Below are 14,240 nucleotides of genomic sequence, written 5' to 3' on the forward strand. Positions count from 1 at the left end.
ATAAATGAATTAGCTAAGAAATTAAATAATTACATTGTTGTGGGTGCAAATGGCTCCGGAGGAGACCATTTGAACTTCATTCAAGATCTTCATCAAGATATGAATCGCTTTTTTGCTACGCAAGACGTCGAGTTGATAAAAGCTGGGGGGGCCACTAGCCTCTCAGTGTAATTTTGTTTTTTTTCATTGTATTATTATTGTTAAGGAAAAGATGAGAATTTTACAACTGAATATTCAGAGCCTGAGAAAGAGAGAGAACAAAGATGTCTTGGAATTATTTCTTGAGACTAACAAGATAGACATAGCACTACTGTCTGAAACATGGTTGACTGATAATTCGACTACAAGCATTTGTAATTTTAATTATGTTTATAAGAACAGGAGTGATGGATATGGAGGTGTAGGCATCTACATTAGAAGAGATATATCATTTTCAATTTTGGACAAATTTCCTGTTGGGGAAGTGGTTGGTATTCGTACTCATAATTTGAGGAAAAATGTCTGTGTTGTTTCGGCTTACATACCACCTAATACCTCAAACGGTGCTTTTAAGGCGATTATTTCCAGTTTCATTGACTCTGTTGAGAACATGTCCCTTCCGATGATTTTTGGCGGTGATTTGAATGCCAAATCGCATCTTTGGGGGTCTCCAGTTTCTGATACGAGAGGTGACATTCTTGCAGATTTGATGTATGGTTCTTCTTTTTGCTGTCTCAACACTGGTGACTACACTTTTTCTGTTCGTGATGGCCAATTCTCTTTTCTTGATGTTACGTTCTGCAGAAACTTTGTTCGAAATCCGAGTTGGTCTGTTCGGAAGGCAAAACTGACTAACAGTAATCATTTTCCCATTGTAATTGAAATCTGTGATATTGATCCGGCACCAAGGGGTTTCTACAAAGTGTGCCATCGCCGTGTATTAGACGGTGTTAGTCGTTTGAGTGTGGGCACCTCATATGAGGAATTCAGTTCCAAAATGGATTCTATAATTCAAAATTGTTCGGAATACATAGATTCTAGGAACAAATATAAACCCAAACCATGGTGGGACCCCGAGGCCTCAAGATTATTTCGAAGGCGCAATGCTCTTAGATTGAAATATCACCGATACAGAACTTATGAGAACTGTCAAGATTGGATTATGGCTGACAATGAATTGAAGAACTATATTGGAACTTTAAAGAAATCGAATTTTCAAGCCTTCCTCTCTGAAGTCTCTTCGGCTTGCTCTCCGAGGGAGGTTTGGGATAAAGTGAAGAACGTGCGGAAATTTGGTAAGGAAAAAAATATAAACAACATCTGGAATGAGGAACAGAAAGAGTGTTTTATCAATATGGTCACAGAATCTGCTCCCATTAACATCCCGCCGCCGCTCTCAACTGATTTTAAAAATAGAGACCCATTACCTCAATTCGGAGTATGTGATTTTGAATCGTTCATTAGATCAAGAAATCCCGGATCTGCAGCTGGTGCTGATAAGATAACTTATGAAATGATTATTAATTTAAAGGACTCAGACAGAATTGCGTTTTTCGAAATCCTGAAGAAGCTTTTCGAGGACGGTATTTTTCCTAATTCCTGGAGGAGAATTCTTTTAACGCCGGTCCCAAAGAGGAACAAAGATGCCACCATGATCGTAAACTTTAGACCGATATCGCTTCTGAGTGTACATGTCAAATTAATAGAAGGTGTGCTGAAAAATCTGATTAATGAACATATCAGATCATTTAACCTGCTCCCTGAACGCTCTTATGCCTTTAGACCTCATCATTCGACAGCCATGTGCATAAACGACCTTGTGAATTTTGTGGCCGACCTGAAGTCGAGGTCAATGCATGTAATGGGTATGTGTGTTGATGTGGAGAAAGCGTATGATTGCACAGATATAGAGGTTCTGAAGGATGTCATGGAAATTTTGGGCTTTAACAGTCACATTACTTGGTGGATCTATGAATTTTTTAGAGAAAGGATATTAATTTGCGGGACAAAGTCGAAAGAGACATTTGGTGGACTAGCTCAAGGGAGTGGGCTGAGTCCAATTCTTTTTAACTTATACACCATTTCACTTCATCATGTCAATTCGAGTCAATGTCGTTTATTTCAATATGCAGATGACTTTGTTTTGATCTGTTATGACAAGGATTTTAACAGTACCAAGACATTGCTTCAGTCTAAAATTATTGACTTTAAGGCAAGATGTAATGAAAAGAGTCTTAATTTCAACATGGCCAAGACAAGTGTGGTTCACTTTAACAGAAGACAACGAGATTTGAACATATGCGTTGAAAACACACTCCTGAATCAAGTACAGGAAATGAAATACCTAGGTGTGGTGATCTCGACAAATGGTTCGTCGAACGAACATGTGGACTTTACGATCAGGGAGATTGAAAAGAAATGCCGCTTCATGAATATTATCAATGGGTGTCGTTTTGGAGTGCATCCGATTAAGGCATTACTTTTTTATAAAGCATTTGTGAGGTCGAAAGCTGAATATGGAGCCTCGGCTCTTTCAAATATGTCTCAAGTTGCTTCTGGCAGAATTAAAAGTTGCCTTAATAATGTCCTGAGAAAGGCCCTGGGTCTCATACGCACAACACCTGTTTCAGTCATATATCATATGGCTGGTGAATTGCCTCCTGACAAGAGATTTGAATTGGCAACGGCAAAGGAACTAATAAAAGTTTTTGCGTTGAACCTTCCGGCAAAGGAGATAATGGCTGTTCGGGATCGTCCATTGAATTCTAGTTACTACAGAATCTATCATCAATTCCAGCATATTTTTGAAGACGTCGCACAGATCTCTGAATCAATCATTAAGCCAAGTAATATAAAGTTTGATGAGGACTTTTTCAAAGGAGCTGTCAAAAATAAGGCTGAAGCTAGCGTTGAACTGGTTAGGAGTCTGAGGTTGGAGAAGGAGGCGGATCTACAAGATAGAAAGTTTGATTTAATCTTCACGGATGGCTCAGTGCATGCTGAATATACGGGGGCTGCTTTCTACCACCAGGCTTCTGGTTTGGTTCAGGCCTTCTGTGTCACCAAAAGACTGTCTTCTATGTCGGCGGAGCTTGTTGCGTTATATAAAGCTCTTGAATTTGCTACAAACAACGGGCTGACAAATATTGCATTTTTAACGGATAGTCTAGCTGGAGTTCAAGCGCTTAAAAACAACGGAGGACTTAATTTTTTGGCACATCAATTTCTGGCTCTTGCAAATGAACACTGTGGAAGCATCGAAATACATTTCATTCCCGGGCACATGGGAATACCTCACAATGAGAAAGTGGATGAAGCAGCGAAAAAGGCATTTGAAGAGGGATGGCGTTTAGATTTGAAATGGCCCTTAGGTGATGCTATTCGTACAATAGAGGAAAAATTGTGGTTGAAATGGTCAACGGAATATATACAAGAGGCGTCAGTACGAAATTCCTGTTACTTCAGAATCTTTCCGACGGTGCGGAAGAAGCCGTGGTTCGGTAATGTGGCAGTGAATACTCTTCAGTGTAAAGCAATTAATAGAATACTGAGTGACAATGCATTCTGCAATTCTACACTTTATAAGGTGCGAGTAGCTGATTCTCCAGAGTGTGAGTCATGTGGTGGGGTGGAGACCCCATCCCATGTGATTTTTGAATGCCCTAGATTTTTCTTGGAAAGAACGCACTTCACCGAATTGGATGGTATATTTGATATTGAACAATTTGTTGACAAATTTGGTATAGAAGGTTTGAGCATTTTAGCGGATTTCTTGGAGAAGACTGGTCCATGCATTTAGTTTCATCACAGCATTGCGATGTCTATTAGTGTTGGCTTTGTGATTCCGGGCCAAATAAGTCTTCCAATAAGGGTGTTTTTTTTCATCGGCATTGGGAGCAACTTAAAAGGAAAAAAAAAAAGGAAAAAAAAAAAAAAAAAAAAAAAAACATATGTTGATATGTTTTACAAATAAGTTTTCTTGTTTTCTTTTTATCTAAGGAGTACATAATATCAATGGAATACCTCAGGAATCACTGCCGAACGTGTCAGGAAAAGTTATTGGATGGTGAAGATGTTACTCTGAAATCATTGCCAGATGTCGATCGCTTGGTTCTCATTTGTTTGAGGGAAGGAAAAGTCAATATAGAACAAAGTCAATTGGACATGTATGTTCCAAACATATGTTCAACTTGCCTTTCGAAATGGCAGGATTTTGTTGACTGTTATTATCTTGCTGTTAGAAGTGCCGAAAAATTGACAAAGTATTTGGATGAAACGTTATCTTCAAATGCACCTGAAAAGGGAGACATTAAGGCCGAAATAGAACTCGTCGACAAGGTTTGTTAAGAAAAGATTTATTCTTATTACTAAAATTAGGTAGTTGTTTTCACAAAGAGACTGACAGATGGAGAGAATCGAATGAACCAATTCGGACCAGTTTTATTATATACAATCCTGGCTCAATTGTCATGTTAATTTCAGACAAATTGTACCCATAATAATGAGAATGGTTTTAATCCCAGGCAAATATATTTTTCAACGGTAGTTTTAGCCTTGTAAATTCTTCTCTGAAAGTGGTGTTTAACCCTGCATTCTTTATAATAAAAAACGGATTCATTGGTAGCAGTCAGAAAATTAGTTTAATTTTAAAAAAATTAATGTCCAATTGTATTATTTTTCCAGTCTCACGAGAATTGTCTTCCGACTCATATCGCGAACATTGATGATGGAAATTTTGAGACAACTTCACCTCTTTATGAAGAAAATCTTACCGACCCATTCAATGAAGAAAGTGATACACAGCCCACGGAAGATCCCATTAATAAATCTGAGATTCCTCCTAGAAAATTAGCCATTGTCCACAAATTTTCCAAAGTGAAACGAACAATTTGTAGAGTTAAAAGAAAATGCAGAAACTATAAAACAAAAGCTGGCGTAGTAGAGGAAATGAAGGAAAATGAAACAAATAGCCATTCCACAAATAGCAACAACAAAATTCGATATCATTGTGAGCTCTGCAATAAATACTTTTACCAAGTTAACAAATATGAAGGCCACATTAAGCAGATCCATGAGGGTGTTTCGAAACCGTATCGTTGTCAAGTAGAGAATTGCAATAAGCGTTATAGCAAATATAAAAATTTAACATACCATATAGCTACAAATCATACTGAAAACCACCAAGAAATATTCAAGTGTACAGAATGTAATGATAAAATCTTTAAAACTAAGGACAATCTTAAACAACATATTCGAAACCAGCATATACGTCGAAATTCAAATGATACAACAAAGGATTTTGTTAGTGACAAAAAAGTCCTACCACCAGCAATATGTGATCAGTGTGGATTTATTGCTGCCAATCAATATACTCTAGTTCAACATATCAAAAATAAACACATGGAGACACAAGGGCTAAAATGTGAACATTGCCCAAAGGTATTTAAATCCCAAAATTATTTGAAATATCACATGTTAAGTCACAATCCCACAAGGAAGAAACCCTTCCAATGTACGGAATGTCCTATGGCTTTTGGTCGAAAAAATTTATTAAATAAGCACAAACTCACACATCTCCAATATACTGATCGATTGAAATGTGATTTTGAGGGTTGTAGCGTACATTTTATTACACCGGCTGATAAAAGGTTACACATGCGTTTAGTGCATTTAAAGGTGAAAAAACATATTTGTGATTTTTGTGGAGAAGCGTTTGGAGCTTTGCAAACTCTACGTCATCATCGGTATATATTTCACAAATTATAGTACAATATATATATAACAATATTTAATATACATATGTGTTTTCTAGGTATATTCATACGGGCGAAAAACCATATAAATGTGATGTTTGTGGGCAGGGATTTCGACAACTTACTGCCATGAAAACGCATCGTAAAGGACATGCTTGTGGAGAGAAATCTTCACAGATCAAAGACGATAAATTAGGAAATACGGTCGAATTATGAACAGATAGTGTTTGTGATAAGTTTATACGCAAGATTTAAATACAACGTTTTTTTTTTTAACCGAGAATACTCTACTTTCTATTTGGTACTAATGTTAATAAATGTATTAATTTTCTAGTTATATAAATATTTGACATTTTTCAACATATGTACATATTTTTATTGAAATCTTTTAATTACTCTCTTTGCCTTAAGTTCTTGTCAATTAGACAATTCTATGTAAGTAGCCCTTTCAATTGTTTATCCCTGCCAGCATTTCAAAGTTCCATTTCATCTTCATCGCTACCACAGACTCGTAAATGTCACTACAACCATCCTACTGTGATGGGGGGCAGCATATCATAAAGTACAAAATGTACTTCATACACGTATTTTGCAATCACTACTTTTACAAAAGCCATTTTATTTTTTGTGAAACGCCAAGCGCAACCAGCTTGTTATATTTTATTTAAATAAAAACGAAAATAAAGTTCTGAAAACATAGTTTTTACGCTTAAAATTGTGAAAGGTATATTGGTGAACAATTTTTGATTTTCCAAATGGAATAAAGTGATTGTTTTTCAAATATTTTATAGACACGCTGCCTCCATCGAATAAAAACACTGGCTGATAGACGCTGCAACATGTAACTCGCTACTTGTAACTCTACATCATCATTAATGCAAAAAATTATGTTAAATGTGATGTGATAGTGGTATAAATGTTATATTTTTAAGAATTTGTAAATGATTAATCAAATTAATAAATATCTAAACAAACGTGTTTTACTCGACCACAATGATTCTTTTACCACTATCTTAAAATGTACTTTTTCTGATTGTTTGGAGGGTCTCTTATTGGCGTCGTTCTAAATTGATCTATAAAGGCACCTAATAATTGCACTCATGCGAAACCTTTTTGTAGTAACTTGGCGTGGTACAACTTCTCAATAGTGACGGCGCTTTTCCGACGAGTTTTTGATATCGTATATGATTGTTTTCGACGTACTGGGGATTCTCAGAAGCGCCCCCAAATTCAAAAAATGTTGGCAGGGTATATTGCGGAATAACGGCATCAAGTTTTACATACAGTATAATGGTTTTAAAGTACATTTTATCCCCAAACCCCAGTTTTTTCAGTTATATGCCTTTTTACACGTGCATCTCGCATCAAATTCCCATCATTTTTTTTTTCAAATAAAGTTTTAAATTTGTTTCCTGTTCGGCCAATATAAAATTGCGTTTATTTGTTCGTTTTAACGCTTTTATTTAGTGTTACATCTGCTTCCTCTACATCCTAACAAATGTTGCAACAACTTGGTATCCCTAATGCTAAAAAACAACAAACAACCAAACAGTCATTGAAAAGATAAGAAAAAATCAGAGAAACCAATTTATTCTTGCAACAATTGGACAAAAAGGATCTTGTTTCTAATCAAGTCCATTATTTTGAGCAAAACTACATCAAAGAAGTAATGCTTGTGATAGTGAGCAGTGATCAACCAAACCAACAAAGACAAAAGGAAATTCACACAAGCAAATGGAGAACATTGATGTGAATTATGGCCCGCAACTTTCCAGGCATCAGGTTTTAGCCAAATACATAAACGCCCTACTGCAGTTGAGATCTCTTGCCGAGAAAAACTATGAAATACGTCCATTCGCTTTCGATAATTACGTTGTCTATCAGTATTTTTTTCAGCAGCATGTTGACACAGATTCTTCGGGCGATGGGCGAAGACGAGTTGGTATAATGGGTTTTTCGCCCATGAACTATCTCAAAATGGAACTACTCAATTTTATTTTGGATCGTAGAAGGCAGATCATGTATTATTTACTGTTTTTGATCTTAGCTCTTTTGTGTTTCTTTGTCTATCGCCATGAGACATCTGCCTCAGATCATAGTGTTCAAATTGTATATCCTGGAATGCGTATATGGCGTCGAATAACACTACCGTTGCTCCAAAGATTTCCGCGACTTACAGAATTATATGATGAATCATGTCTCATGGGGAATCCATTCTTTCAAGTTGATGATTCGAGTTGTTCGTCTTGTGCGAAAGTTGATGGTGTTATGGATTTGACAAAATTTATGGGGAACGGTAGCAGTGAAAATATGGAGAATGTTAGTGAAGGCGAAGCCCAAGCTGCGTTAAATAAACTACTACATTCGGAGTATGTGCCTTTTGTGTTTAAGGTGAGTGGAATGGAACTTTTTCGTATGCTAGTTGTACACAAATATTTGTTTTGAATCCCATTATCTACTTGTAAAATTTCAGCTCTTGTTTTTTCTTTTTGAAAGGAACCTTCTTTACACCACATTGTATTTATTGTATTTTTTTTTTTTTTCAATTCCAAAGGAAAAATAACATTTTTAGAATAAATTTGATTACACTTCTTTTTAGATTGACCAAAAACCCATAGATCTTCAAGATTTTCATAAAATCTTTGTCGATAATCATGATATCTTCCAACGCGATGCATATCGGGTACAATCAACAAATCGAGATGTTACAAATCTTGATGAATTATTCAGCCAATTCAATCAGACTGAAATCAAAGAAACACATAACTTGTGGCGATGCAATCGTATGCTACCAGCTCGTCTTCTAAGATCAATAATATCGCGTCCCACAAAATTACCAAGTAGTTTAGCATTGGAAAGATTTATGGCAATTGATACTGCCAGATATCCTTCGTATACACTACCAGATACCGAATGTCCCCATGTTTACATACAACAATCATTAGGGTCTCGTTTCATTATTCTTCGACCCACGAGTGAATGTAGACATCGATGTCGTACACTGTCAATGCGTTTGCCACAATCATTTGTATGTAAGTACCCAAAAAAAAAAAACAATACGAAAAGATTAAGTATTTATTACGATTAAAATACATATATGCATTTTTTGTTTTAATTGTAGTAAGCTACAACAGATATTGGAAGCCGATCTCTGCCCCTGATCCTGTATCAGATTCTATGTCTATTAGTTTTATCGGATCTTACTGTTAAAATATGGTTTGTCTTTTTTATATGATTTCTCCATTGCCATGAATTTGGTATAAAAGAAAGCAGCTTGCAGATTTTAAAACTTCCAGTAGAAGTCTTTGTTGTACTATTATTTCCAATTCAATTGTACTTCCAATCTCTTTGTGTAGGTTCTAAGTTATGATGTTATGATGCAAAATATTTTTTTATATATAGGGTTCATAATTTTATCGATTTAGATGATGCACAAACATAAGTACGGGCAAGAGTTAAATGAAAATAATAATTAAATGAAGATAAAAATATTATTTCATGTTTAAAAAAATCAACAAAAATCGTGTTTATTCATGACACCCATTGAAAAGAAAGATTAAGATCTCAAATCTTGACCGAACTATCGCCATATATAGAATTTTAAATATGATAAACAAAAATAATTTTAATGCATATGAAGGCCGGTGTCTCTGACAAACAAAGAATTCACAATGGTGATATCCATGACAGTGTAAAATGTTTACCAGTCATTTTCGATACCAGTTATAGGAGGAGGTCTGTCTGTTTAGAAATTATTTTTAGTTTTTTTATAAAGTCATGACGGTAATACCTATCAGTATCAAGAACAAACGGTTTCGGTGAATAGTTTATTACTACCAAGTTCGTTCGAATTAATACCAGTGGTTTGTTCGGTTTTCGAGTTGAATTTCAATTTTACTTTATATAACATAATCAAAAATATAAATGGAAACAACATACTCTTGTTAAATCAAAGCCTAATTTAGTTGAATCGTACAGTAGTTTATAGAGCCTGCACAAAGAACCAGCAATAATTTTTTTTTAATGAGCAAAAGAACACGTGAATACTCTACAAAATGTTACATTCCATGAACAAGGCTATTTTGGAACATTGCTATTGTGTGGCATTTACTAACTATATATGCCCTTTTCATATTGCATGTTTAATTTTTAACCCATATAAAACATTTGAATACTTACCAAATATGTATATTCATTTAGTTTTATTTGTGTAAATATTGAAATGGGCATATTTTGAATGTCTATATCCATAGAAATCAAGCCTAACGATCCATGTTACCTAATTGTATAGTCTCTTCCATGGAAAGAAATTTTTAAAATACGTTATTAATATGATATTATTAAAACAAACAAAAAAAAACTTTTTTATGACACATCCCTTCCATATAATCTGGCCTCTTTCTTCCATTAACATTAAAAAAAAAAAACATTCACAAATTTTAAGTCATTTTTATCCAATTTTTGTGCTAGATCTAAGAAATCTTATAACTATTTTATATATTTATGCTAATCAAGTTTGATCTTTTCACATCTCTCGTCAAGAGCTATTATATTTCAGTTGTGTTCAAAACTAAACGAACGATATAATAAAACATACGATTATAATGGCGCTGTTTAAGGAGCCGTATATAATTAATATTTACACCACAAAGCGGAGTATTTTAAGTAACATTCATATGTGTACTATATATATTCAAATGAAATTTAATTTCAAAATAAAAAATGTGTATTAATAATCAACGCCGTTGTTATGTTCTAATCCAAAAAGCTGATTTCAATGGAATTATTGAAATAAATATCTTGTCGGTATGTAATATACAATGTCATGTCATTTGAATAACAGAACCTCTTGTATTTTGCCCTTAAATTCGGGTATTCCCCAGGGCTCGATACTTGGCCCGCTGCTTTTTCTTTTATACATGGATGATTTGGGGGAATATTTAAGTAGTTGTGCTTGCTCTTTATTTATATTTATTTATATGATGTTTTCCTTCTCTTTAACTCTCGTCGCGAATTTTCTGATGTTTTGGAAAGCAACATTAATTATTGTTTGGGTAGAGTCGCACAATGGTCAGGTGATAATTCTTTTGTTATAAACCCGCCAAAAGGCGAAAGCATTACTGTTTGGCGGTGATAGTGATGTGATTGATGTCCGTTTGGGGATGGATAGGATTGAATTTGTTAGCCAGATTAAGTGTTTGGGTATTCTAATTGACCAACATTTCAGTTTTGTTCCTCATATTGAGTTGGTTCAAAATAAATTATATTCTTCCTTGCGTCGAATGCAATTCATGCAATTTAGTCTTTCCACATTGGATTAGATACAGACTTGCACATGCGTTATTGTTGCCTACTATACAATACGGTCTGGAAATTTTTCGGGAGTGACTGCTAACCATTTTCAGCGATTAAAATACGCAATGAATACTATTGTCAGATTTGTCTTCAATCTAAGAAGAAGAGACCATGTTTCAGAATTTGTGGGGAGGTTCCTTGGTGTATCGTTTGCTCATTATGTCAAGTGTACCAATCTGCTATTCTTATATAAAGTTATTCGTAGTGGGATGCCTAGCTTTCTATGTGACTCTTTTCGATTCTTTTGCTCGACGAGAAATCCTCAGATTGTGATTCCTCGTATTTCTTGTTCTTTATATGAAAAGTCGTTTCATGTGCGAATCGCTCGTATCTGGAACATGTTGCCTCTTGATTTGAGAATTTTCTCCCATTCGAATAATGCTTTTCGTTTAAAAATGTATCGTTTTTTTTCGGGAGCATCAATTTGAAGTTGATATTGATATTATATAATGCTCTATATTTTTGGTGCTAATAGCTGGACCCTGTTTGTTAGTTTGTCTTTTGAATTCGTATTCCATTACATTATACTTACTTGGCAGGGGAGCCCTTTATGAGTTACTCATGTAAAAAATTGTTATATAATTTTAAATTTACACACTTGTTATTTTATGTATCTTTACTTGGGTTTTAGTCATGCAATACATTTATTATTTGGCCTCATTGGCTTTGTATTACGAAATAAATGGAAATTGAAATTGATATATTTTGATTGTCACTTCGAAAAAACAACACATCAATTTTATATCTCAAATCAAATGAAACCTTTTTCAAATCAAATGAAACCCTTTTTAACCCCATTTTCATGAAGCTCCGTTAGTGCTACGTTAGCTAATGAACTTTTAAACCGTGATATCTACATATCTGTCATCTTGCGTATATATTCCATATGCCAGTTAGAAACTTAACTGCTGAAAATTTTTCAGTTCAAGTTAACCGGAGAAAAGATATTTCCACTTTTCTTTCTGTTAACTGGCAGTTAAAGCCTAACGGAGCTATATGAAAATGGCCGTAAATCCCATGAAAATTATCATGTCAAATGAATATCTAACCAGTGGTAAAATTATTCCTTTTGCAAGTTTTATTTTAGGAATGCGCGCCTTCTTAAACATAAACTTTTTAATTGAATATACGTAAATGTTATACATAAATTTATTAGGACTTTAATTAAATTAATCATTGTCCACTATTTCATTTCATTTCATTTATTTCGATATTTCATAGGAATATCGAAAACCAATCGAAAACTCACATTTCTTTGAGTTTAGTTGTAAAATAAAGTTTTGGTGACATTATGAGTCAAAATATTGCGATGTATATACACCTAAATTTATTTTTACGAAATTGTGCCCATTTAGCAAAAATGGGCACAAAAAATTTGCTTTAAAAAGCAAATCGTATATGATATTAATTTGTCTTAAATTTCTTTATGGAGGAAGTAAATAAATGTTTTTGTGTACGGATCTATATCCAAATCTAATTTTTTTATTTTTATCGAAAATTTTCCATCAATCCAATCAGTCTCAAAGCACAAAATTTTTCCTTCTAGGCGTTCCATAATTATACCCCAACCACCAATGATCTAAAGTCTGAAATCGAATAAAAATCTGGATCAAACTTTAATCGAAAATTACAAAAAATTCATTATTACAATATTTATTCGAGCTAATTGGACAGGAAGATTAAGGGAATTGACATCATTAAGTTACTGAAAAGAAAATGCCAGATACCCATCTCGCAAGCCTGACAATACATATGTTTCAGTGTTGGCCACTACACATTTCCATAGTCTTTAGCGAGATCTGGCCGGGTGAGATGATTAAACTTGGTTCTTTTATGTTAATTTCTTATGAAATTTGCATACGAGAATTATTCCCCAAATTCAACCATTTTTCCCCGCACTGTGCATCATCTTTTTCGTATAACTTTACAATCCCTTAATATTATTTTTAGATTTTCGATTTGTTACTACACTAATGTACCAACAAATCGAAATCTATTTTTAAAGACTTTGCTGAATTCACCTGATTGGCGAACGATCACACAATGTCTTGTTTCTAGTCAACAACAATTACTGTGATAACTATATGAAACTGGTTTCTAAGGACACAACAACAATTCTAACGACAATATTAGTAATGTTTTTTCCTTATTTACGACGGACTCCTCGTTGATTTGAAAAAAGTTTCATTTGAAATGAAAAAAGGTTTATTTTTTTAAGTTTCATTTGTTTTGAGAAAATATTCATTTGAAGTAAAAATGCACCCTGCCTCTCTAGGATACTCGGTTAGCAGAACATCCGAAATTGTGCTTATTGATGGCATGCCTCTGTCAACTCTTCCGGCATACATATTTTATGTATTGGTGCAGAAGTGAGATGTTGATGGAAATGACGGATTATAATAACAAACGAATAATAAGTGATTGTTTTCCCTAGTCCTGTCAAATTTAGCTTAATATGTATATATGCTAAGTAATTATTAGGCCACCCACATATATAAGGCATAGGGATGCCAGATTTTGAAGAGGCAAAAAGAGCACATTCAGTTTATAAAAAGAGCACATACGAAAAAAATAGAGCACACTTTTTCAAATAAAATAAAAACATTTAAATCCATAATAATTCATTTAAACATAAAAAATGTTCATAACATACACATAAAATAAACCAATTTCAACTCAAGCTAATTTTCTTACAATACTTTGTAAGTCATTTGTTTGGTGTTTTTGTGAAAAATGTTATTGAAAGAAGTTTGTTTGCATTCAAAACAGATTACAAAGTGAAGAAGCAACATCGACGTGCTCTTCTTCGACTCTGATTTATAAAGTAAAACACTATTTAATTAGAAAATAACGGCATAGGAAAATCTCGTAGTGTGACACTTACGTATGTTCAGTTTACTTTTACCATTTATTGAATCGCGTTGGAGTAATATTTGTTGTGATGCATACGAAGAGCACAAAAAGAGTACTTAACTAAAAATAGAGCACTTTTGCGTGCTCTTTTGGCATATCTAGTTTAAAGAGCACATTTTGTTAAAAAGAGCACATGTGCTCTTTAAGAGAACACGTCTGACATCCCTAATAAGGCACCACTGATAAAGAAGTTTTTAAAACGCCAAAGCACTCAAAAGTGTCGCAAGTAGTACTTAATGT

General features: G+C 34.1%; 2 protein-coding genes across 3 annotated transcripts; both read left to right on the forward strand.

Annotated features, from left to right (window-relative positions):
* The first annotated feature begins 3,924 nt into the window (after positions 1–3,924).
* On the forward strand, positions 3,925–6,726 carry LOC142228674 (uncharacterized). 2 transcript variants are annotated; one of them, XR_012720242.1, is made up of 4 exons: positions 3,925–4,317; positions 4,663–5,723; positions 5,792–6,456; positions 6,524–6,726. XR_012720242.1 is itself a non-coding variant. In XM_075299162.1 (3 exons), the coding sequence occupies exons 1-3, from the start codon at positions 3,994–3,996 to the stop codon at positions 5,946–5,948; spliced, it is 1,542 nt and encodes a 513-aa protein (XP_075155277.1). In that variant the 5' UTR covers positions 3,925–3,993; the 3' UTR covers positions 5,949–6,726. The 2 variants fall into 2 exon arrangements, 1 of the variants encoding a protein (XP_075155277.1); XM_075299162.1 differs by having other exon boundaries at positions 5,792–6,726.
* Positions 6,727–7,252: 526 nt separating this feature from the next.
* On the forward strand, positions 7,253–10,472 carry LOC142228675 (uncharacterized). Its single transcript, XM_075299163.1, has 3 exons — positions 7,253–8,123; positions 8,332–8,764; positions 8,854–10,472. Exons 1-3 carry the CDS (start codon positions 7,467–7,469, stop codon positions 8,940–8,942), a joined length of 1,179 nt encoding a protein of 392 aa, XP_075155278.1. The 5' UTR covers positions 7,253–7,466; the 3' UTR covers positions 8,943–10,472.
* The last annotated feature ends 3,768 nt before the right edge of the window (positions 10,473–14,240 follow it).

The sequence above is a fragment of the Haematobia irritans genome, chromosome 3 (genome assembly GCF_050003625.1).
Source record: "Haematobia irritans isolate KBUSLIRL chromosome 3, ASM5000362v1, whole genome shotgun sequence".
Classification (NCBI taxonomy): domain Eukaryota; kingdom Metazoa; phylum Arthropoda; class Insecta; order Diptera; family Muscidae; genus Haematobia; species Haematobia irritans.

Coding starts and splice junctions, on each gene's coding strand:
- LOC142228675 (XM_075299163.1), top strand. CDS start 7,467: ATGGAGAACATTGATGTGAATTATGGCCCGCAACTTTCCAGGCATCAG. Junction 8,124..8,331: donor ATGTGCCTTTTGTGTTTAAG/GTGAGTGGAATG, acceptor ACTTCTTTTTAG/ATTGACCAAAAACCCATAGA. Junction 8,765..8,853: donor TTTGCCACAATCATTTGTAT/GTAAGTACCCAA, acceptor TTTTAATTGTAG/TAAGCTACAACAGATATTGG.
- LOC142228674 (XM_075299162.1), top strand. CDS start 3,994: ATGGAATACCTCAGGAATCACTGCCGAACGTGTCAGGAAAAGTTATTG. Junction 4,318..4,662: donor AAATAGAACTCGTCGACAAG/GTTTGTTAAGAA, acceptor TTATTTTTCCAG/TCTCACGAGAATTGTCTTCC. Junction 5,724..5,791: donor CAAACTCTACGTCATCATCG/GTATATATTTCA, acceptor TGTGTTTTCTAG/GTATATTCATACGGGCGAAA.